This window comes from Sphaeramia orbicularis, chromosome 6 (assembly GCF_902148855.1).
Source record: "Sphaeramia orbicularis chromosome 6, fSphaOr1.1, whole genome shotgun sequence".
NCBI classification, from domain to species: Eukaryota; Metazoa; Chordata; class Actinopteri; order Kurtiformes; family Apogonidae; genus Sphaeramia; species Sphaeramia orbicularis.
Window position 1 is genome coordinate 15,280,205 of NC_043962.1, and position 26,793 is coordinate 15,306,997.

At 36.8% G+C, this 26,793-nt stretch overlaps 1 protein-coding gene across 4 annotated transcripts in view; it reads left to right on the top strand.

Moving 5' to 3' along the window:
- The window catches only part of kcng4a (potassium voltage-gated channel, subfamily G, member 4a), a 67,832-nt gene extending 41,460 nt beyond the window's left edge, over window positions 1–26,372 (top strand). For all 4 annotated transcript variants that reach the window (XM_030137250.1, XM_030137252.1, XM_030137253.1 and 1 more), the window contains one exon: window positions 25,113–26,372. In XM_030137250.1, the coding sequence (XP_029993110.1) occupies window positions 25,113–26,000 (888 nt within the window). In that variant the 3' untranslated portion in view covers window positions 26,001–26,372. The remainder of the gene's footprint in view (window positions 1–25,112) is intronic.
- The last annotated feature ends 421 nt before the right edge of the window (window positions 26,373–26,793 follow it).

Here is a 26,793-nt window from a genome sequence, read left to right on the forward strand (position 1 = left end):
CCAGTGGCATCGTGGGACGAAAATAACAGAGGCTAGATCAGGGGTGTCAAACTTATTTTAGTTCAGGGGCCACATGCAGCCTAGTTTGAAAGGAGATTTTTAATCTCAAAGAGCTTTTTTCCTGGTTAAATAAAGGTTATCCTACTATAATGGACGTTCTGTGTCTGATGCGTGTTTGTCTGATGTGTGTCCCAGTGTTGCAGCATGGGAGGGCGTATGGGTGCAATGCCGCTGTTGCACTACGGGAGGGCGCTATCGTACAACAGCACCACGGGTACAATGCCGCTAGTAATAATAATAAGAAGTGGTGCCAGGCACAATAAACCCCGCCCCTTGCACGTATTGTAGCTTATTTTGTCATGGATCCAGCTGATGTCATCATATCTATACATGTGCTGATGTCAGCATATCAATTGCCTCTATGTATGTGCCAAGTTTGAAGTAAATTGAAACAAAATTGATGTTTTTATAGACATGTGAAATCTTGTCCATTTATAAGTAAATGGGAGAAAAAAAAAACATTTTTAAAAAATTCATTAAAAATTTGAACTTTGACCTACTTTTCCCAAAATGTAATCACATTTATTCTGGGTTGCTGGCAATCTATAAACCAAATTTGGTAGGAATTCAACCAGTAGTTTTGTTGCTACAGACATGTGAAATTTTGCCCATTATAAGTAAATGGGAAATCTTTTTTGAAAAATTAATAAGAAATATGAACTTTGACCTACTGTTCCCAAACTGTAATCAGATATATTCTGCGTTACTTGCAATCTACAAATCAAATTTGGTCTGAATTCAACCAATAGTTTTGCTGCTACAGACATTAGAAATTTTGCCATTATAAGTAAATGTGGGGGGGGTGATCTTAAGAATTAATAAAAAAATTTTTTACTTTGACCTACTTTTCCCAAATTGTAATCATATCTATTCTGGGTCACTGGCAATCTATAAACCCAATTTGGTATGAATTCAACCAATAGTTTTGCTGCTAGAATGTTAACAATCAAACAAAGAAACAAACCGAACCAAAAACAATACCCCTTGCCTCCCCTTTGGGGGTGGGGTAATAATAGTAACAATAATCTCAAGTGGGCTGGACCAATAAAATAATATCATGATGACCTACAAATGATGACGACTAAAAATTTTTCTCTTTGTTTTAGTGCAAAAATTAAGTAAAATTACATTATGAAAATAACCTGCACAACCATGAGCAACCTGAAAAATAAGCAAATTTAACACTATTATGTCTCAGTTTATCATTTACACATGTACACTAGAACTTAGAGATCACAGTGGATCTGCAAAGACACAAAGTATTTAATAACAGACATCTGGAACTGACATACATTATTTAACTTGATGATAAAAACAACATATCAGGACTCAGTGACACCATTGATTATTAATGTCTTCTGTGGAATTTTTGTACTTCATAAATTCACCCCATGGGCCGGATTGGACCCTTAGGTGGTTCACTTTTGGCCTGTGAGCCATATGTTTGCCACCCCTGGGCTAGAGAATGAATAAGCATGAAGAGCATACACCACTATGCACATATGCACATGCAAACTTAAACACATGAGCAGCTTTTTTCCCCAAAGGCATGGCAGCAGGTACCTACCCCTGCAGGGTGGTCCTCTATGCTCGCATCCGAATCCCACTCTGCCCCGAGCGACTGCGAAATCAACCCCCCCCCCATCGCATTACTGAAATCAAACGCACCCTATGCATTTTTACACACGGCACACAACAGAGCAAACCAGTCCAATGTGTGTCCTTTTTACACTTTCTGCTTACTTGTTTATTGATGCAACAAATTGAAAATAGATTAGAATTCCTCTGCTGTTTCCATCCTCACACAGGTGTTCGCTCTACTGTGAGAACATTTCTGATGCAACTACAACATTATGAATATGAATATGACAAAACACAGTATTGGTTAAGAAAGGATAACAGTGAATCAGTTTAACGGCGTTTAAAGGAAAAAAAAAATTGGCTTCATTTGAATTGTACCGTAATTGTGTGAGACTGTGAATGATTTTGTTGGTAATGTACTTTGGAAATGATTTTCTGTTTTTTAACAAATCATCCCACGGTTTTATTGCATTCAATATAATAATCCTATAAGAGACTGAGCAAATAAGAAAGCAAACATTGTGTGTGTATGTGTGTTTCATTTTAACAGGAAGAGAATAGAAACTTCCAGACTGTGAAGGGATCCCTGTGCATTTTTTCCTCCACATTGTATAGCCACTACTTCAGGGGTGCGAAACCTGTGGCCTGTGGCCCAAAAACGGCCCGCCAAAGGGTCCAATCTGGTCCATGGAATGAAATTGCAGAATACATGAACAGTTAGTGATCTCAAAGTCATTTTAGTTCAAGTTCCACATATAAAACAATATAATTTAAAGTGGGTCAGACCAGTAAAATACTGTCACAATGACCTATAAATAGCAACAACTCTAAATTATTTCTTTGTTTTAGTGTAAAAAAGTCAAATTACATGAACATATTTACATTTACAACCTATCGTTTAACAAAAAATGTGAATAACCTGAACAAACATGAATTGCCTCAAGAGAAATAAGTGCGATTTTACCAATATTCTGCCTGTTATTAAATGTTTTGTACATTTGTAGATCCACTGTGATCTGTAAGTTGTAATGCACATCCATAAATGATAAACTGAGACATAATATTGTTAAAAATGTACTTATTTTTCTTAAGAAGTTTCAGGTTTTCATGGTTGTTCGTGTTATTCATGTTTATTTTAAAGGATACTTTGTAGATGTAAAAATGTTCATAATGTAATTTTCCTTTCTTCAAAAGAAAAGTTTGTAGTTGACATTATTTCTAGGTTATTACCCCGCCTCCTGAAGTGAAGGCAAGGTTTGGTTTGGTTTTGTTTTTTTGTTTTGGTTTGTTTCTTTGTTTAACACTCTAGCAGCAAAACTATTGGTTGAATTCATACCAAATTGGGTTTATAGGTTTCCAATGACCCAGAATAGATGTGATTACATTTTGGGAACAGTAGATCAAAGGTAAATATTTTTTATGAATTTTTAAAATCTTTTTTCTTCCCCCATTTACTTATAATGAGCAAAATTTCAAATGTCTATAAAAACATTTTTATTAATTTATATATTTCGAATATGCAACAAAAACAAGTTATCCCATTTAGTCTTTACAAATGAAACAGATTATAAGAAAACAAGCTAGAAAAGCACTCAGAGAGCGCAGACATCCGCCAAGGCAGATCAGTGCCCCCCCCCCCCATCACCACCAAAATTTAATCATTTGTTCCTTGTGCTAGTATCAACATTTCCTAAAATTTTCATCTAAATCTGTCCATAACTTTTTGAGTTATCTTGCACATGGACAGACAAACAGACAAACCAACACTGGCAAAAACATAACCTTGGCGGAGGTAACAAACAGTAACAAAAACCTGTACATATACATGAAAACAAAGTATGATTTCATTTGCATATTCAAAAAGGAGTGGGAGGAAGTATAACAACATAACAAACATCGATTTTGTTTCAATTTATTTCAAACTTGGCACATATATAGAGGCAATGGATATGCTGACATCAGCACATGCATAGATACGATGACATCAGCTGGATCGATGCCAAAATAAGCTACAATACGTGCGAGGGGCGGGGTTTGTTGTGCCTGGCACCACTTGTTTTGTTATTATTTTACTGGTCTGGTCCTCTTCAGATCATATTGGTCTGTATGTGGCCCCTGAACTAAAATGCACAGCCCTGCACTACTTCCATCATTTATCCTCTGTCGTTCTTCTTCGTCCATTCTCCTTCCGTTCCATCTTTCTTTTTTTTTTCTCCCTTTCAACAAACTACTCTTCCTCATCAGAAAATGTAGAGTATTTAAAGTTGGTAGACCATATTCATGACATAGTAGCAGCTTGTTGCTCTTTTATCATCATATATATCAAGGATTTTTGCAAATGAATAAACCCTGTGTGCATCAGTGCATACATTCATGCAGCTATCTTCTTCCAGGAGAACGGTGCTATGATGGATGTAGGCGTCACATAATACAAGTCCCTTTAAATAACCCATGACTAGGGAACACCGTACATGATGTGCAGCTTTTCAGGTTAAGGCTGGCTTTGTGGTGTCAAAGCACATTCCTGTATGCTTTGTCTGTGTCTCCTGTGACTTGACTGTCCTTTCCTTCTCTGCACCTTTTCTTTCTTTTGAGAAGAGGCTTTAGAAGGGAGTGCAAGGTCTGTGGAGAAGCACCGAGGAACAGTATTCATTGGTGTGAAGTATTTTCAAGGTCTGTCACGAGGTTAAGCTGATATATGAGCTGAAGTTTCATTTGCTCTTCATTTGACTCAAACTTGTGCGTCTTTTTAATGACCCATTCTGTAAAAACACTGCATTATGTCAGAACTAAACTACAAATGTCTGTCCTTTATACAATAAATCCTGCATTTCACAATAATCCGCCACAATTTGCTAAAAATAGAAAAATAGAATAAAGTAGATAATGCACTTCAGCTCATTTTTCTGTAAATTATTAAATACTATGATAGAATATATGGGAGTTGTACATTGTCTAATAACAGTGCAATAATAGGGTGCATTATGTAACATCTGTACACATTAGGGATGTGCATCTTCATCAGTGAGGATGCTGCAGTACTCATCTAAATGCATTACCTACAATCCGGCATTAAAAATACATGTAGAACAACTACCAATGTAATACCATATAATTCACCCCTGGTAGAATTCAACATGGCCTAATTTAGCATAATGCACATGATACAAATGCATACAATACAATACAGATGGAAGATGATACTGTGTAATTCAGTAGACTCCATTTAAGTTATTTTACTCAGCAGATCTGCTGCTTAGATTCGGTTTGTATAGCTTAATTGAAGCTGAATCACTGTGACGATTGATAATTTTGATTTTGAATGGTAACAAGTAGTTAATGTTGAATGTTCTTTGTTTTGTTTTTGCTTGGTTTTTGTTTAGTGTAAAAAAAAAAAAAAGGGGTAAAACGACTAATAAAAAATAAGTGTCAAAAAAGTTATTATTTTGCTATTTTTTAAATATATAATTGCAATTTTAACTAAAAAAGCACATTTCGGCTTCATGTACTACAGCAGGGGTCTCCAACTCATTTTAGATCAGGGGCCATATACAGACCAATATGATCTCAAGTGACCAGTAAAATAAAATTCCAAACTTTTCTGTATGTTTTAGGGTGAAATAAGTTACAAAAGTAAATGACAAGCTGAAAAAAATTATATTATGAAAATGTTTATGTCTGCAAACTATCCTTTAAAAATATGAATAACATGAAAAACCAGAAATTTCTTGAGAAAAATAAGTGCATTTTTAACAATATTATGTCTCTGTTTATTTATAGATCACAGTGGATCTACAAAGACACAAAACATTTAGTAACAGGCAGATTATTGGTAAAATTGCACTCAAGTCTCTTAAGACATTTCAGGTTGATCATATTTGTTCAAGTTATTCACATTTTGTGTGAAAGGATAGTTTTTAAATATATGCACTTTCATGTAGCTTTATTTTTTACACTAAAACAAGGACCAAGAGCTGTAGTTGTTATTGTTTACAGGTTATTATGATAGTATTTTATCCACTTAAAATGATATTGGCTTTATGTGGAACCTGAACTAAAAAGATTTTGACATCCATGATTATTAATATCTTCAATGTTATTTTTGCATTTCATAAATTCATCCCATGGGACTGAATGGATCCTTTGGGGGGCCAGTTTTGGCCCATGGGCCGTATGTTTGACACCTGTGTACAACAAGATGTTATTCATGCAGCTTCTTTTTGAGTGTTGAAAAAAACATTTTGTCTTTTCCCATAAAACGATGATATAAAAAAAAGAAAAGAAAAAAGAAACCACATCAAACCACAATCATCCAAAGATAAGGATAAAAACTCTCTGGCTTGATTTTGTATTTCTTTGAACAAATCACACTTGTCTCAGTGGCACTAAGTCCAGGATGAAGTAACACTGCCTTTGCAAAAACTAGATTTGGTGGAACAGCTGCACTTGGAGAAGTGATCCGTGGTATTAAAATGACTAAATCCCTGCAAAAAGAAAATGCCACATAAAAAGACGTGTGGCATGTGTCAAAACTTGCCATTTTCAGTGTGCAGTTGCAGTTCAGGGACTGATTTTGCTCTTTTATGTAGTGAGGAGGAGTTTGAAAACCTAACACAGAGATGGAGATTTTATTATGACTCAAACGAGAAGAAAATCACACAATGAGGATGAGACACTATTACTGCTTCAGAAAGAGCCAGTCACTGCTTAAAAAAACTAAATCTGTTCATTACAACCTCCAGAAAAAATGCAGTACAGCTCAACCAACAAAGAAAGAGGTACAAACTGCATTTCAACACCACTGAAACTGTTAATATGCAATATGCAAAGCTGTATGTCGTTGATAAATTAAAGATGACATTTTATGAGACCACTCCACTCTCCTGGTGTCAAAGCATTATCATCAGGAACATTTTTGACTTTGTTGGAGTATGTCGTTGTCTGATGGCTCTTATATCCCACCCATAGTACATGATAAAATAAAATTAAATATGAAAAGCAACTGAGCAATTTTCTTTGTAGAAAATTGACCTTGTGGTACCAAAATTTTGTCTATTTACAGGCAATTTCATACAAGTAGGAGGGCTAAATGTGTGATTGACAGCTACAATTACCAATCAAAGATCAGATTCTGGAGCCTGGATGTGATTCTACTTAAAGGGGTCATATTTTGCTAAACCCACTTTTTTTTAGTCTTTTTTACATTTATTTGTGTGTTTGGACCCTAATAGTTTCAAAAGATTGAATTTGAACCCTCCAGGTGCTGCAAAGCTATCTTTATATTAATTTTGGCAAAAATGGAGTGGATTTCTACAAACTGTTCCTTCTTAATTCCTTCTTAATTTGTAACGTCTATAACTAGTTACGTCACGACATTTGCACATATAAGGTCAAGACTTCTGATGAACATTTTTCTGAGTACGACATAATTGTCAGCAGCAGCGGTTGTAGTCCTTCTATATTGTTATTTATTCTTATATATAAGAAAATAAATAAATACATACATACATACATAAATGAATGAATGAATTAATAAATAAATAAATAAATAAATAAATAAATAAATAGTCTTTTTTTATAGAAGTTAAAATCCTACAAGCCCCTTTTAGGTATATTGAGTTGAATTTATTTGTTTTTACCTTTTGGTTGTTTCATACCTGATTGTTTTGCCACATTTGTTTCACTACTTTTGCATTTCAATGAATATTTTTGAGTTTGGTACTATCAATTGGACACAATTCTAGCTGTGATGATATTTTCCAGCATTTACCAATAAATTCCAGACCAATCAATCAATCAAATCAATCAATTTCTGTCATGAAAACCACATTTTACATACTGCACTACAGTGTAAAATCATGCAATACTTTGTTTGTCTCTGTATAATCTGTGAAAATTACAATGTAGGACAAACCCTCCTAATTGCCATCTGACAGACAGTGAAATGTGGAGCTCTGTGTCCTACCACTAGAAAAAACACATTCATAATTCAGAATTTTAGAAGCTTTCTCTTGTCTAACATTGAAAACATGTTAAACACAGAGTGACCCTGTTGATGAAACATCCATCTGGACGCTCACAGAGACGGTCGTACACTTGCATTTTAATACAGTTTACGTCAGTTATATGCTTATTTGTAAAGAAAAATAAAAGTTTTTACGCTCATGAGGGGGAATATGTGTGCATTTGTGTGTTTCCCACTGTGGGCCAGGCTCCATTACATTGTTGAAGCTGCGATCAATCCCTTCTTCTATCAGATCTTTCCCCGTGTCAGGATATATCTGACAGCTACTCCAGTGAAAGACAAGTTACAGTATGTGTGTTGTGTAAAACTACTTAGCGTCTCCTCCTGACAATACAAATGTCAAAGTTACACAGCGGGTTATAAAGGACAGAGCACAGTTTCAGAGACTGACAAGTGAGGAGAATAGACAGGAAATCATTATGTGCTTCCACTGTTTGGCTTTTAGGACATTGACTGTTCATATCACAATATTGGTTCATTTCTGTCTCTACCAGGTGAAAAATAAGACTAGTCAGACTTAATAAAGCTACAATAGATTTTTTTGTTTGCCACCTTGGATAGCTGTTCATTACCAGTGTTGTGCAAGTTACTTCCACACTGTAATCCATTACAGATTACTTGTTACTGTTATTTAAAAGTAATCCCTTACCTTACAATATTACTGTCTCAGAATTGTAATGCGTTACATGACTCCTGTATTACTTTTGAGTTACATACACACTTTTATCATAAATGGCATGTACCCAGTAGAACCCCCCCCCAATTTTTTTCAACATTTTACATGTTCAAACAGGGGACGCGGCACCGAGGACGCCGGTAGATAAATCTGTAATTGATAAAGAATTCTAACTAGTCATAGAAACGTTAGCTTACCTTGTCATTGCTCATCACAGGGATCATGCTAATGCTAACTAGCTTCTGTAAAGCAGGGTTAGGGTTAGTAATGAGCATACGTCCATGTGGACAATGGACTGTCTTCTGCCGTCTTCACCCATTGACTGAACACCAACAGGAAATAGAACTTTACAGATGCATTTTTGATTCCTTAAGGTCTCGCAGTCTTGCTGTTTTTTATTTATTTATTTATTTATTTTCATTTGAGCAATTCAATTATGGGCGAAAAGTGTGTTGTAATGCAAGCGCTATTGAAAATGTACCCAGTAAAATATTACTGAAAACTGATTAGTAATGCCTTACACTACTGCACTACAGCAAAAAGTAATCTGTTACTGTAATGCATTACTTTTGTAATGTGTTACTGCCAACACTGTTGACTGCTGATTAGATTAGATTAGACAGAATATTATTGATCCTTTGGGTAAAGCCCTCAGGAAATGGGGGTTCAGAAAGCAGCACAACACTCAGTATACACACAAGAAATACCACAAGAAAAAAGCAATACAATAACATAACTATAAAAAACTATAAAAAAAACAATAGTGAAAAAAATGCAGTTCCACATTGGAAAGTCTTAGTAGAAACAAGTGGCAAAGTGGTAGTAATAAAAGTAGTAATAATAGTAAGTAACTTATCATGTTATAATATAATATAGTATGCACAATATGTATATGTGTGTATATAGTTTAATAATCACAGAATAAAAGTACTAGTAGAAACAAGTGGCAAAGCAGTAAATAAATAATAACAGTAATAAAAATAGGATTAATAAGTAGCTAATTATGTTACAATACTATAATATATAATATTATAGTATACATAATATGATTATTTATATATCCTCCTGACACCCAGGAAAGTACCAGTTTTGGCTTTTTACCTCCGCCAAGGAGGTCATGTTTTTGCCAGGGTTTGTTTGTTTGTCTGTCTGTTTGTCTGTCCGTTTGTGTGCAACATAACTCAAAGTTATGGACAGATTTTGATGAAATTTTCAGGGTTTGTTGGAAATGGGATAAGGAAGAAATGATTAAATTTTGGTGGTGATCGGGGGTGGGGGGGCCCACGGGGGGGGCCCACGGGGGGGGCGCAGACCACAAAATTTCATCAAAATCTGTCTATAACTTTTTGAGTTATGTTGCACACTAACGGACAGACAAACAGACAGACAGACAAACAAACAAACAAACCCTGGCAAAAACATAACCTCCTTGGCGTGGGGGGGCCCACGGGGGGGGGCCACTGATCAGCCTTGGCGGAGGTCTACGCTCTCCGAGTGCTTCTAGTTTACTTTAAATAATTGCCTTTATTGGAAACAGCACAATGCAACAGTTTTTTCCAGGTGCATTTTTAAATGTTTTATTGAATGGCCTATGGCATTTTTTTTTTTTCAATAAAGTTATGAAACTCTTGTCTCCTATAGAGGACAAAAATGCATTGCTGGGTCTCAGGAGGTTATATACAAGTTATAACAAAGTGATAATAGTATCAGTGATAACAGTTGTAGTAATCATAACAACATATATACAAGCAATATAAGTGTGTAAGTATGTAAGTAAAAAATAATATCACAATTTTGGTTCATTTCTGTCTCTACCAGGTGAAAAGTAAGACTACTCAGACTTAACAAAGATAAAATGAATGTTTTTGTTTGCCATCTTGGATAGCCGTTTATTACATATTTGGTTTTATGTGAAACTTTGTGCTCCTGTTCATAACATTATAAACTCAGGTTCCTAATCATGGAAAAAAAAAAGCTAATGGCTTCCCGTGCGGTCACTTAAACACCCCTGCCAGAACACTTTCCTTAGTGATACCCACCCTCCCTGCTGTCTTTCTTAATTTGACATTGAGATGTGTTAATGTGGATGATAATGTGAAACCCTGTGTGAGACAGCTGCTGGGGTGAACGGTGTCTGCGCTGAAATGAGCTGTCACTGACATTAGTTCCACAGAGAGTCGTACCGAAGAGATAAGGTCAGGGAGATAGCGGGTATTGGCATGAAGCGGGGTTGTGTATGTGTGTGAGTATCTACGTTTGTTTGAAAGAGTGGAAAGCTTCTGGCTCTAACAAATGGCCCATCATGCACTGGGGCTGAGAACGGTGTCGAGCAGCCCCCGGTGGGCCTGGTGTCAGCGCGAAAGGGAGGAAGAGTTGTGAGGAGGGAATCGGCCAAAGGCTGAAAGGGCACATGAGAGACATAACATGTAAGCTGAGGGGAAAGAAGTGTCTGGAAGATTGATACCAGACGGACAGACGCCCAGACTGGATGTAAAACAGAGGCAGTGGCTGCTGCTAAACTCACACTTTATTTCACTGGTGCTCCTGCTGCTGCTACATGCACCATCACTGTAACCCACAGGTGTCAAACATGCGGCCCGGGGGCCAAATCCGGCCCGCCAAAGGGTCTAGTCCGGCCCTTGGGATGAATTTGTGAAAAACAAAAATTACATGAAGATATTAACAATCCTTTTAGCTCAGGTTCCACATTCAGACTAATTCAATCTCAAGTGGGTCAAATCGGTAAAATACTATCATAATAACCGACAAATAATGACAACTCCCAATTTTTCTCTTTGTAAAAATCAATATTTTCATGTATTTACACTAAAAGTGTAATTTCACAAAAAAACGTGAATAACCTAAACAAATATGAACAACCTGAAATGTCTTAAGAGAAGAAAGTGCGATTTTAACAAGATTCTGCCTGTTATTAAATGTTTTGTGCATTTGTAGATCCACTGTGATCTGGAAGTTATAATGTACATGTGTAACTGATAAACTGAGGCAGAAGATTGTTAAAATTACACTTATTTTTTCAGTTTGTTCATGTTATTCACATTGTTTGAAAGGATAGTTTGTACAGGGTGTCCCATAAGTCTCCATACGTAGGAAAAATAAACGTTTCTTGACATAAACCATTTTTATTTATATAATATGCTCTATATGACTGCCATTTTGTCGGGAACACATTTCAATGTGTGTCCTCCACTGCTGAGGAACTATAAAGAAGAAATATAAAGAAATACAAGTTAGAACCATATATGTATGGAATGTATTATGTCACCTATGTATGGAGACTTATGGGACACCCTGTAGATGTAAACCTTTTCATAATGTAAATTAAATTTTTTCGCTGTAAAACATAGAGAAAAGTTTGGAGTTGACATTATTTATATATTATTATGTTATTATTTTACCAGTTCGGCCCACTTCAGGTCAAATTTAGCTGAATGTGGCCCCTGAACTAAAATGAGTGATCCATAATGCACATGTAGAAATGATAAGTTGAGACATACTATTGTTAAAATTGTACTTATTTTTCTTAAGAAATTGCAGTTTTTTCAGGTGATTCACATCTTTTTTTGTTTGGATAGTTTATAAAAGTAAGTATTTTCATAATTTAATGGGGTTTTTTGCACTTAAACAAAGACAAAAAATTTGGAGTTGTCATTATTTATAGCTTATTATGCAATTATTTTACTGGTCCGGCCCACTGCAGATCAAATTGGGCTGAATGTGGCCCCTGAAAGAAAATGAGTTTGAGGTCCCTGGTCTACAGGGTCTGTCAGGTCCACCTCTGCATGAACAGTGAGTGTACCTGCTTTGTTAGGTACCATGAATGGTACTAATGTAAAGGGGTGAAAGTGCCTGGATCAGCACTTACGTTGGTCTAAGGTTCTAAAATACATGTTTCTTTCACCGTGTATGTGTTTTTCTTGAATTTTTTATACATACTTCTTGGAATTTTTTTTTTTGCCACATACAGGAAAAAGGATTTTCTATATAGCAATAACAGGGTTTCTGCAGGTATCAGCAAATCTAATTTAATGCCATTTTTTATGTCACTTTAAACAAATGTAATGCCCATGTCCGACTGCAGATACAGTTTTATATATAGTTTTGACAGTTTACCTTCGACAGGCTTTAACCAGGTTCTGAATAGTTTCTCCTCCAACCACTTCTGCTGAAACTTGCATTTCCAGTTTTTCCCACATTTGCTAATATTCCCTATACTCTTTTACCACAGCATGAGCACGCTCACAACACGTTGCATTCCAAGCATCAGATGTTGTGACTTTGTGTATCAGCCATAAACAAGCATAAACAATAGCCAATTAAAGGGTTCCACCTGTCAATCATCACACTATACTTCCGATCAAAATTATTAAATGTTTATATAATCAAAATAAATCCTGAATAACAATGCTTTTTTCCATCAAGTGTATTTAATTTTGTAATGCTTTTTAATGCCATTTAAGGCCTTAATTTTCACAAAATCTATCTAATGACTTTTAATGCTTTTTAATGACCTGCAGAGACCCTGAATAAAAAATTTTGAAAAAATTCTCGTCTTGTTCTGGCCTTCAATAACACGCTAAGGTTGAAATTTTGTATTTCAGAGTATTTCTATGAGTGTCCTATAAAGGGTTAACCATACTGCGGTGCATACTGTGAGACTTTGTACGTATAAAGAAGTTATTTAATTATTTTTTTACTCCATTTGCATATTTTATGGTAGTTTTTATTTTACCCTATTTACATTTTATATATTTTATTTTATATTTTATCCTTTTATCGAGACCTGGGTAATTATATTTCATTCTATCATGTACCATTGATCAAATGACAATAAAGCTGAGTCTGAGAATGTGGTCAATATCAAAGAGTAGGAGGAGTGTAAAAGTTAATATGGAGGTAAAAATGTGATGTGATAGATGATAATTCTCCAGGTGACCACACTTAAACTATGAGATGCATGTTTTTTTTTTAACCATTTATAGACTATTGTGAATTTCCCTCAATGTTCTCTCTATCTATCTATCTATCTATCTATCTATCTATCTATCTATCTATCTATCTATCTATCTATCTATGTTCCATTGTTTTTGTAATGAGGCGCTGTTCAACACTCTTTTTGAATGTACACTGTTGACCATAAAGTTGAAAAAAATTTGTTTTCACACACATTTCTCATTTTATTCCTATTTACACATCAGTATTCACATTAGACCAGCTGCAATGATTACATATTGAGTCCCAGTTATGCTTTATCTATCAAGAAGAAATCACATTGTCACAGTCATTTCATGAGAAAAGGTAAAAATAGTTTAATCCAACTTTATGGACGACAGTGTACATATGTTCTCTACAAACCCTGACGTTCATGGATCAGTTTCAAAACCCTGTTCCCGTAACTTTGTTATTAATTTCATGACATTCTACTGAGTTTTGGATCATTATTAGTTATTATTGACTCTAGGAACTCATAAATAGCAGCATCAATAATCCACATACCTGAGACAGGAAAATGTGTTTATTATGCCAATTGTGCATAATGCCTCTAATTTGAATCGTTGCTGTTGTATGTGCAATATTCAAATGAACAGTCTACACTTAAATTAGCATCTGCTTGACAGTAACAACACAATGATGTTTTTGGGTTTTTTTTAATAGAATTGTGAATAACGTTTGGAAATAAAGGGTTAATGTCCTCTTCTTGAGGAGCACATGTCCCCCAGGCCTCTGTGAGACCCTTGGAGAAATCAGTGAAGCAATAGTACTTCCACTTGTGTGTGTGTGTGTGTGTGTGTGTGTGTGTGTGTGTGTGTGTGTGTGTCCTGCACAACTCAGGATCCACATTCACTGAGTTAAGTTTGTTATGAGATGTAGCTCAAAACCTCTTAAAATTCACAAAGCCACTTGGTGTAATTAAGAGAATGGAAATGCTGAGATGACAAACTGACATAAATATGTGTTAATTGCAAAGTCGTTAAAATGGGATTTGCAGTGTCTTTATCTCACTCAAACTTGGATTGTTGTAATGTTTTGCTGGAACAACTTTTGCTTCTTAAAACTACGTGAGGACACTAAAAACTCTGCATGTATTTCATCCCTTTTCATTTCCATTACATATAACATCGGCAGCTTTTTGCCAAAATAGTGACATCATACATTTCTGCAAATTACCTGTAAACGACATATCATTAGCACCAAACACTATGTGGACAAAAGTATTGGGACGCGTTGAATTCAGGTGTTTCTTTTCTAACAGGGGTCTGAGATAGAAAACAATAATGACAAATGTCATAATATAGCTTATATTGGGATAAATATCATTGCATTGGTTTGATTTAAATTGTTATCTTTGCTTCCAAAATGCCTCAGAGATGGTTTTTACTTAATTTCTCTCAATACAGATTTTTTTTTTTAAATTTCTACCCTGCCCCCCGAGGGGGAGGCAAGGAGTATTGTTTTTGATTCGGTTTGTTTGTTTCTTTGTTTATTAACACTCTAGCAGTAAAACTATTGATTGAATTCATACCAAATTGGGTTTATAGATTGCCAGTGACCCAGAATAGATGTGGTTACATTTTGAGAGAAGTAGGTCAAAGTAAAAAATTTTTATGAATTTTTAAAATCTTTTTTCTTCTCCCATTTTCTGATAATGGGCAAAATTTCAAATGTCTATAAAAACATCAATTTTGTTTAAATTTACTTCAAACTTGGCACATATATAGAGGCAGTTGATATGCTGACATCAGCACATGCACAGACACGATGGCATCAGCTGGATCGATGCCAAAATAAGCTACAATACATGCGAAGGGAAGGGTTTGTTGTGCCTGGCACCACTTGTTTTTTTTTGTGTTTTTTTTGTTATATACATGACTATGCTTTTAAATGTTCTCCTGCTAAATTTCTAAAATATGTTTTGTGCAACTAACCATCTACTTTCTTCACATCTCACTTAGTAATGAAAAATCTTCCATTAAATTTTAAGGAAATAGTGATGTTTGTAAACTATATGGACAAAAATATTGGGGCACATCATGGCCACAGCTGTTCATGCTGATCTGAGATATAAACATCAAAATTAGTCATCACTATGTTGTTTATGAAAATATAAAACTCTAATATGACATTTTTCATGGGTTTTTTTTCATCCTAGACCCTTGTTTGAAAAGAAACACCTGAATTCAACGTGTCCCAATACTTTTGTCCATATAGTGTATGACTTTTATGCTATTATGCTATGAGGCTAACAGTATGTAATCTCAATATTTCTGAACCGCATCTATGTTTATAGATAAATACATATTCACTTTGAGTGTTTCAACGACTCATGCACTTGACATTTTTGAGGAAAAGAATAAGCTGTAAAAACAACCACGTCTCTGAAAAACAGCATCATCAAACTTTTTATGTCTACAACTGATAGCACTGGGTAAGGGTTAGGAAAACATACCGCGTCTCCAAAGATGTGATAAAAAAAAAAAAGACACACAGCATAATTGATAATGTTTATAGATCCCCCTCAGTCATAATACGGACCATCTAAAATCATAGTGTTTTAGCTCTCTGAATAATAGCTAGCGATGTTTGTTTTTACCCAAAGAGTTCAGTGACCTCATTAAAAATAGTTAAAAGAACATCTCCTCTAGCATCTGGAAATACTAATATTGTTCTATTCAGTGGCTTATGTGTTTACGTATGCTTCAAAATAAAAAAAAAAAAAAAGAACTCACCATTCTGTCAGTGAAGCTCAAGAGTCAATTCTCAGAAAACTACCGTCTTTTCCAACCATAACCAAAGTACTTAAACACCTAAAAACTTACAGAAATCTGAGTACAGCTGTACTCTGATCCTGGATTTTGTCTGTTACCGCATTCACCACCTGCTCTTCCATAGTAGTGTAGTAATAGTCCAAAAGTCCTCCTCAACACTAAGCTGTTTTTACTTCTCAAATGTCATGAGTAATGAGCAAAGCTATGTGAAATGCAGAGATGTAACAAAAAATACAAAATGAGACAAAAATGACATAAGCAGAAAACATAGATGGAACAAGTAACAAAAAAATTCAGTCCTGAGGAGACATGAAATGGATCATTTTGGGCCTTATTTAAACTCCAAAACTTTGGAAACCACCAGGGTTGAATCTATTTTCTGAAAATTGTGAGAAAGGCTTAAATCGCAAATACCTCTGGTGACCTTTCTTGCTCAGCAAAAATTCTAACTGTAACCTGTTTGCTTCTTGTAATACATTAACTGTGAATGTGTTTCTCCAGTCAGAACTAAAGTGATTTTGACATCTTTGACCGCTGATATCTTCAGTGTAGGGCTGGGCGATATAGAAAAAAAACATATCATGATAAATTTTTTTTCATATCAGACAATATTGATATGTATCACAATATAAATCAAATCACTATTTTTTGTCAAGCTTGAATTTTCTGTTACTCATAACTTAGTTGTGACGACATCAGAGAGAGAGAAAGAAATACATACAGTACTTTGCGAAACTTATGGAGAAGTCCCTCCCTCCACTCTTAGAATTGCCCCCCCCACACGCTTTATCCATGAGTTTCAGTTACATGACCATATGTTGGTAGTGCGGTAGGCTCGTACCTCAATCCCCCCCATCTGTCGATCTGTGTGTACCTCCGTGCCATAAGTAGCGTAAACCTAAAGTGAAACAACATGCTTTGACCGTTGGACTCCTGGCTTTTATGCCTCTGTCGTATGCCACAATTGAAACTATTCGCACCCTACTTTTCAGTAACCCGGTTGCCCGAGTTCTTGGTCATATTTTCTCTCGAGGGAACACTCATAACCTCCTGCTGTGGCCCAAACATTAGCATGTGTGCTGCAGCTCTTACGTCTGTGCTGTGTGCGTCAACCTAACTTGCCGTGGCTCTAGCGTGATTAGTTCGGTGCGGTGCTACTTAACTATGATTGGCTGTTCTCATGCATTCATTTATTTTCTGAACCCACTGTATCCTCACTAGGGTCTCGGGGGTCGCTGGAGCCTATCCCAGCTACTTATGAGCGAAGGTGGAATACACCCTGGACATGTCACCAGTTCATTGCAGGGCTGACATATAGAGACAAACAGTCACTCTCACATTCACACCTATGGGCAATTTAGGTCAGGGGTCTCAAACATGCGGCCCGGGGGCCAAATGTGGCCTGGCAAATGTTCTAATCCGGCCCGTGGGAGATGAATTTGCAAAGTGCAAAAATTCCACAGTCCTGAATTGAATTAAGCAAAAAAAAAAAAAAAAAAAATAGCTTGAATTAAGGAAAAAAATTTGAATTGAGCAAAAAAAAAAGTTCAATTAAGTTAAAAAAAAAAAAATAATAAATTAAGACAAAAATAATCTTGAATTAATAACTTCAAATTTTTGTCTTTGTTTTAGTGCAAAAAATAACATTAAATTATGAAAATATTTACATTTACAAACTATCCTGTAACAATAAAATGTGAATAACCTGAACAAATATGAACAACCTGAAATGTCTAAAGAAAATGAAGCACAATTTTAACTATTTTCTGCCAGTTACTAAGTGTTTAGTGTCTTTGTAGATCTGATCCATAATGCACATGTAGAAATGATAAATTGAGGCAGAATATTGAATGAATGAATGAATGAATGAATGTTTATTTCAGTTAAATACAAAACACATACATATTAAAAAAACAAACAAACATAAAATGAACACAATTGGTAACTGAAAAAGAAAGAAGCTGAAGCCAGAGGCTTATTTCTGTTTCTCCTGTTATTATATTGTTAAAACTGCACTTATTTTTCTTAAGAAATTTCAGTTTTTTCAGGTTATTCACATCTTTATTGTTTGAATAGTTTATAAAAGTAAATATTTTCAGAATTTAATGGGTTGTTTTGCACTAAAACAAAGAAAAAAATTTGGAGTCGTCATTATTTATAGGTTATTTTGTTTTGTTTTTTTACTGGTCTGGCCCACTTTAGATCAAATCGGGCTGAATGTGGCCCCTGAAAGAAAATGAGTTTGAGATCCCTGATTTAGATTAACCAATTAACCTATCAGTGCATGTCTTCGGATGGCTGGAGGAAGCCAGAGTACCCGGAGAGAACCCATGCAGACAAAGGGAGAACATGCAAACTCCATACAGAAGGCTCCCATTGCTGTTGGAATCGAACCCAAGACCTTCTTGCTGTGAGGCATGAGTGCTATCCACTGCACCACCGCGTCTGGCTGTTCTCATGTCTGTCAAAACATGGACAAATGTCGAAGTTTTATCGAGCATGTCTCATACTTCTATAGAGGAAAAGTTATATTGCGATACATATCATTGTCGTTTTATCGCCCAGCCCTACTTCAGTGTAATTTTTGCATTTCATAAATTCTTCCCACGGGTCGGACTGGACGCTTTGGCAGGCTGGTTTTAGCCCATGGGCCATATGTCTGACACCCCTAATGGTGTCTCAGATTGACACTGTCATTGCTTACACAAAGGAAAGCAATAACAACGTCGGCACATGTACACATCAGTCAGAAAGAATGAAGTTAAAGGTTACACTTAAGTGTCGCACCAGGATGAGAAAACAGAGAGGACACGAGTGATAAATGAGAGTAAGAGGAATGGGACACGTAGTCTGTAGGATGTATCATGCATAGAGAAACAGCGCGGGGAGTTGTGTTTCACTTAGAGAAATGAACGGAGGAGAAAGAGGGTGAGGGACAGAGATGAAGGATGAGAGGGAGGAAGTCCGACGAGAGCGAAGGAGGAGGAAACAGAATGAGTGATGAGAAGGTGGAGACAGAGGCACGAGGAGAGAGGAGAGGGCGGCAAAGAGAGAAAAGAAAGATGAGAGGGACGGAGAATAGATGAGACACACAATGTGAGCAGAGAGGTGAATACAGAGTGAAGGAGTGGAGAGAGAAACCAGGAAAGTAGAGAGGCTGATGAAGGGAGAGGTCGAGAGAAAAACACAAGGTTCATTTTAGAGTTTTATGGCCCTGTGTTAAGCCTGAAAATACTCTTAACTCTGTAAAACCTGACGTGCCATCGCTGACATATACAGTTTGGATGGCTGTAACTCATTCACTGTTTGTCCCATTGGAAAAATTCCAGTGGTTTCTGAAACCTGAGACTTTACAGCAGGGGTGTCAAACTCATTTTAGTTCAGGGGCCACATTCAGTTACATTTGATCTGCAGTGGGCTGGACCTGTAAAATAATAACATAATAATATATAAAAAATGTCAACTCCAAACTTTCCTCTATGTTTTAGTGTGAAAAAAGTAAAATTACATAATGAAAATTGTTTACATCTACAAACAATTCCTTTAAAACAATGTGAAGAACGTGAACAAACTGAAAAAAATAAGTGTAATTTTAACAATACTTTGCTTCAGTTTGTCTTTTACAGACATAATATTGTTAAAATTGCACTTCCTTCTCTTAAGACATTTCAGGTGGTTCATATTTGTTCAGGTTATTTACAGTTTTTTTGCGAAATTATACTTTGTTTTAGTGTAAATACATGAAAATGTTTATATTTACAAAGAGAAACATTTGGAGTTGTGTGTGTTTATAGGTTATTACCGTAGTATTTTAGTGATCCGACCCACTTTAGATCATATTGGTCTGAATGTGGACACTGAACTAAAATGATTGTTAATATCTTGGTGTAATTTTTTGCATTTTACAAATTCATGCAAAGGGCCGGACTAAACCCTTTGGTGGGCCAGATTTGGCCCCCGGGCCGCATGTTTGACACCTGTGCTTTATAGGCTTTATTAGATCATTGCGATAATTTCACTCACGTCTGTACTAGAAGCTGGAGGGTCAAAACATGGTGTTCGAAATCTCTCTGACAGGACATTTTAGAGATAATTTGATAGATTAGTGTTGCTAAATGAAACAAATTTTTACTTTTAAATTCATTTTTGCTTTAGTTGGACCATAAGGGATTATCCAAAACAAGGAGCTACTTTATGTTGAAATAAATGTTGGAATGGCGATCAACTAATGTTCGCTCTCTGATGGGACATTACTGTGTTCTGACCCTGGAGAAGAAGCCCTTTTAGCAGTATTATAACATGCAGTAAATTGTAAATGATTGCAAGACTTTGAAAGCTCTAAGTGCTCTAGAAAAGTGGGCAAAAGGACTCACTCACAGCTTTCTAACCTTTTTATAGACAAAATAAAAAAAAAAGAGCCCATTTTAGGCTTAAGGTTTAAAACGGGGGTCTCAAACTCATTTTCTTTCAGGGGCCACATTCAGCCCGATTTGATCTCAAGTGGGCTGGACCAGTAAAATAATAACATAATAACCTATAAATAATGACAACTCCAAATTTTCATCTTTGTTTTAGTGCAAAAAAACCCCATTAAATTATGAAAATACTTACTTTTATAAACTATCCAAACAAAAAAGATGTGAATAACCTGAAAAAACTGAAAGAGAAAAAGAAAAATCAGTGCAATTTTAACAATATTATGCCTCATCTTATCATTTCTACATGTGCATTATGGATCGGATCAACAAAGACACTAAACACTTAGAAACAGGCAGAAAATTGTTAAAATTGTGCTTGATTTTCTTTAAACATTTCAGGTTGTTCATATTTGTTCAGGTTATTCATGTTTTATTGTTAAAGGATAGTTTGTAAATGTAAATATTTTCATAATTTAATGTTTCTTTTACACTAAAAACAAGACAAAAATTTGAAGTTGTCATTTTTTACTGACATAATGTCATATTATTTTTTTCACATCAAACCCAGAAGAAAATATGGAGTCATTATTTTTTATAGGTTATTATGCTGTTACTTTACTTGAGATCATATTGGTCTGTATGTGGAACCTGAATGAAAATGAGATCAAAAGCACTTTGCAAATTCATCCCACAGGGTGGACTGGAACCTTTGGTGGGCTGCATTTGGCTCCTGGGCTGCATGTTTGAGACCCCTGGTTTATAGGCTTTACTGGGTTATTATGATAATTTCACCCACACCTGTACTACAAGCTGGAGAAGAAGCCGTTTTAGCAGTATTATAACATGCAGTAAATTGTAAATGACTGCTAGATTTTGAAAGCTCTAAGTGCTCTGGAAAAGTGGGTAAAATGACTCATTCACAGCATATTTTCTAACCTTTTTATAGTCAGAATAAAAATTTTAAAAAAAAGTCCAGAAGGCCCATTTTAGGCTTAAGGTTTAAAGGGTTAATGAATGAGTGAAAAAATGGAAATTAAATCTCATTGTACAGACTTATGACAAAGTCCAATAAAAGGGGATTTTGGGGATTAGATATAGATATTCTGTGCAGTTTAATAAAGTATGCAATGTAATCATTTGTGTCAGTCAAGGGAAGAGTCTGTACAGTATGAGCTTCTTCCATGAAAATGTGATTGTGAATGCGGTGGTTCTCTAAAACATCTAATCCCGCGTTTCAACTACGTGGAACCAGCTTGACTTGACTCAGGTACTATTCCTGGAGAACTTTTCTATTACAGGATAAAACCGACTTTAGAGTACCTGATGTCACAGCAACACGGTGCGTAACTTCCATGACGTCTGCTCAGAGTTGCCAATAAACTCGCTTGTTGCGTGTTGCCTCGTCAAGCACACGCTGAATTTTTCTGTCAGCCGCCAAGGACAGAAACATCTGAACCTTCTCAACTGACCACGGTGTAGTTTTGCGGGCTGTCCTCATGTGGATTAACCTACCAGTATATTTACTCTAAACTTCCGAATCTGTTTTTTTAGCTTACCGGCCAACAGGCCATAAGCTATTGTCGTCATGCGGCATCCGTCGGCGTTGTCTGTCGTTGTCTGTCGTTGTCCGTCGTCGTCTATTACAAAACTTTCAATCGTCTTCTTCTCCGAAACTACAATTCCGATTGACTTCAAACTTGGTATCCAGCTTCTTTATGATGATGTCAACAAAAGTTAGTGAAATTATTTGGATCCAGATCTGATTCTGGATTTGGTGCGACTTTGAAAAATTTCCCCATTATAAGAGATAGGAAGTGGATCGATGTAATAACTCAGTAAATACAGGATGGGGAAGCAAAATTTACGATATTTTGAGGCAGGGATTGAAAGACAGTGTATGACCAATTAGTTTATTGAAAGTCATGAGAATTTATTTGCCACAAGAAAATTGACATAATAGAAAATGTTTTTATTCTATGTGTCCTCCTTCTTTCTCAATAACTGCCTTCACACGCTTCCTGAAACTTGCGCAAGTGTTCCTCAAATATTCGGGTGACAACTTCTCCCATTCTTCTTTAATAGTATCTTCCAGACTTTCTCCTAATAGTTTTGCTCATAGTCATTCTCTTCTTTCCATTATAAACAGTCTTTATGGACACTCCAACTATTTTTGAAATCTCCTTTGGTGTGACGAGTGCATTCAGCAAATCACACACTCTTTGACGTTTGCTTTCCTGATTACTCATATGGGCAAAAGTTTCTGAAAAGGTATGGATAATAGTGTTAGGTATGATTATGACATCAATATATGTTTGGTTTCAAAACAATTGACGTAGTGCCTGCTGAGAAAAAAACAACTAAATGTTCATTGTAAATTTTGCTTCCCCACCCTGTATAAATGATATCCAGTGTAAATTTCTACAGTCCAGCCCTGATGAGGAGATGACCAAAACATAATGCCCACATGCTGATCAGGATCTTCTTCTGGATGTGGGAGCTTACGGAAAATTTAACATGGGCTCTTATGGGGAAAAATTTCAATCGTCTTTTTCTCCTAAACTACAGTTCTGATTGACTTCAAACTTGGTATACAGCTTCTTTACGATGATGCCAACACAAGTTATTGAAATTATTTTGATCCAGATCTGATTCTGGATTTGGTGCGACTTTGAAAAATTTTCCCATTATAACAGATAGGAAGTGAATTGATCCAATAAATCAGTAAGTATCAATGATATCAAGTTGGAATTTGAATTTTTTACAGATCTGATTGGAATATGACCAAAACATGGGCTATTTCTGTAATAGAATAAATACACAGAACTGGTGATAATAAATGGCATCTGGATACATTTCCCAAAGCTTTTAGTTTGGCCGGTAAGCTACAAGGCCATTGGTCCTATTTTTTAAAATGGCGGGTCACACATTGATGACGCAGAGACACCTTTCTGACCAATCAGTGATCTACAGTGCTTACAAGTCACGTTTTAGTATGTTTTGGAACTTTGGCCGAGCAGATACCAAAAAGCTAGAGCTAAGTATCAGATTCCAGGTTCTTTTACGTAATGGTAACGCAAAAAGGCTGAGTCGAGTCAAGTCGAGCTGGTACCACATAGTGGAAACGCGGCATAAATATATCCCATTTTTCTATATCTTCATCATCATTTATAATGCACTGGCCATTATTGACGTATGAATCATTAATGATTTGTATCTGATATCCTCAGTAGTTTTTCAAAGTTCAACTGGATTGGTTTGGGTCATTAACATATAGGGAAAAACAACCGGCACAGACCACTCCCCCTTCCAGCAAATAGAGCTGATGAAGTCTCTTGGATGAGAGATGAAACGTTTTCAAGAACAAAACCAGTCCAGTTAAACTTCAAAAAACTACTAAGGATGAACGATGACCCAGAAAAAGGAGAACTTAGACTTCTTACACGATAATGAACAAAAACTAGGAGTTTGCATGTTTTTGTGGGTTCTCTGGGTATTTCAGCTTCCTCCTGACATCCAAAAGACATGCATTTCACCAGGTTAATACTTCTCTGTTTCCTACATGTTGGGCTTGTGTTCAAACGGTGACATATCCAGGATTTTGCGACAGACTCCAGCCCCTACATGACCCTCTAGAAGATTAAACGATTACAGAAAAGGAATGAATAAACCAAAACTAAATCCCATTTTTACAAGAGTTCACATAAGGAACTAAAATAAACATCTGCAGTTTAATTCTTCTCATATCCATCTGGAATAAAAGAAGACAGATCAAATGTCCACAATATGTCAACACTGTTTTGTTTTTCTGCAGTCCGCTGCGCAACTGAAAGAAACAACACCACAATATGCGTGTAGATAAAAGAAAAATCAAGTGGCTTACAAATGTATCTGTCATTTCTAACCACGGTTCAGGAACAGAAATTAAAGGAATGAAAATCGAGTAGCGACTTGATTTTCAAACTCTACTAGACAAAAAGGAACAGAAATGAAAAATTCATATAGGCCTTAGTTTTCTTTCTCACCTTCATAAAACAGAATATATATATTTTTTAACATGCTGCTATTATTACTGAAATTAAAAAATGGCCTTCGTTCTCTTCTCACTGGTCTTCGTACCTCTGTGGCGCAGCGGCAACTTTTCATGGGTTTTCTTATTCTTGTTATTGATAGAAATGACGATAAATAAAAGCTATAGTATCTGTCTTCACGGAGTCATTTTGCTGCTGCTGTTTCTAATACTGTTTGAATGCGAGCCTCCTATCGCTGCCTCCGCTGATTGTCATATTAATCTTTTAAACGTTCCCTAATGAAACTATTGATTGATTGTGTCACTGTATTATCTATCAGTTCAGCTGCAGTGGCTTTAGAATACTGAGTGACTATAGCTCATGATTTATTAATTACTGAAGGTGATTATCTGACCTCAGGATTTTTGTCTTCTCTCCGTCTTCCCGTACCTTCCTCTCCCATCTGTCTTCCCTCCTGTCAAACCTCTGCTCCTCTCATCTTCCATCTCTCTACCCCCCCACCCCCCCCACCCTTGTTGCTTTGCCTCTCTACCTCAGGGCGAGTGTTCCTCCAAGTGTTACAACATGTTCATCATAGAGACGGTGTGCGTGGCCTGGTTCTCCCTGGAGTTCGTGTTGCGGTTCATACAAGCCCGAAGCAAGCTGGACTTCATGCGCGGACCGCTCAACATCATCGACGCCATGGCCATCCTGCCGTACTACGTCTCCCTGGTGGTGAACGAGGAGGATCCGGCCCTAGACCACGAGAGGCCGGGGGGAGGTAAGGGCTACTTGGACAAGCTGGGCCTGGTGTTGAGGATCCTGCGAGCGTTGAGGATTCTTTACGTGATGCGGCTGGCTCGCCACTCTCTGGGCCTGCAGACGCTGGGGCTGACGGTCAGGCGAAGCACGCGGGAGTTCGGCCTCCTCCTGCTTTTCCTCTGCGTAGCCGTCACACTCTTCTCCCCGCTCGTCCACTTGGCTGAGAGCGAGCTCACGGGCGCCCATGACTTTAGCAGCATCCCCGCCTCCTACTGGTGGGCCATTATCTCCATGACGACAGTGGGCTACGGCGATATGGTGCCCAGGTCCATCCCGGGGCAGGTCGTAGCTCTGAGCAGCATCCTCAGCGGGATCCTCATCATGGCCTTCCCTGCTACCTCCATCTTCCACATGTTTTCCCGTTCCTACCAGGAGCTCAAGATGGAGCATAACCGGTTGTTCAAAGAGGAATGCGCTGCAGCCGCGGCCGCCGCTGCCACCGGGGATCTGCAGGAAGTGGGAGGCGACGGAAGAGGAGTTGAAGGAGTAGAGGTCGCAGCTCCACCTGGTCTAGGATTACGTGTGGACAAGGATAATATGCACTCGCTGGAGTCTCTGGCTCTGTTAGGGAAAGGCGAAGTTGCAGGAAATAACAACCACAACCTGCCAGCAGCCGCCTTCTGAACCGCAGTACTCTGACCGACTCAATCCTTAACTTCCAAGAAGATACATTTTTGGTGTTGCGTACAACGACTGTGAAGTGGCCTCCCATCCGATGAGGTTTTTGGAGATATCTATATTCCATTGGCATACAGGAGATTAAATAAACAGCATTTCTTTTACTTCTCAGCCCATTTACTCTATATGTGCAACTTTAAGAGCACACTGTTGACTGCACAGGAACTCAGACTCATTAAAGCCCTTTAAATCGGACGGTCCAGTTGTTTCTGACTGAGCAGAAAGCCTCCGCAGCAATATTAGTAACCGGCTGCTTCCATAAACATGCAATATTCAATCCAAAGTTGCTTTTCCTTCCACTGTGAAAATACTTACAAAGTCCAACTGCAACTTTTAATTTATTCTTACTTTTTATTAATATGTTGCCTACAGTATGATCTCAAAATGCGTCTCATACTATATTCTGTACTTTTCTTGCCATGATCTCAAAGAAGTGCTCCTCTTAGTTTATTTTTGAGAAGCCTGAAGCCATGTTCTGAGAAGAAATATAAACATACCGATAGTTTTGATGTATATCCATCTTTCTCTAATATATATTTGTAATGCTTGGACTCCAAAGAGCTGATGGTTTCTGGATTCTGTGCAATGAATTTAAGGTAAACTGAGGGACGGTGTGTATAAGTAAAAGTACAAATTGTTTTTTAATCAGCTGATAAGGAAATGAAAAGAAGGGGAGAAAGGAGGAGTGTTTGTGTTACAGAGAGAGGATGAGTGAGTGAGACAGAATGAGCGCTAACAA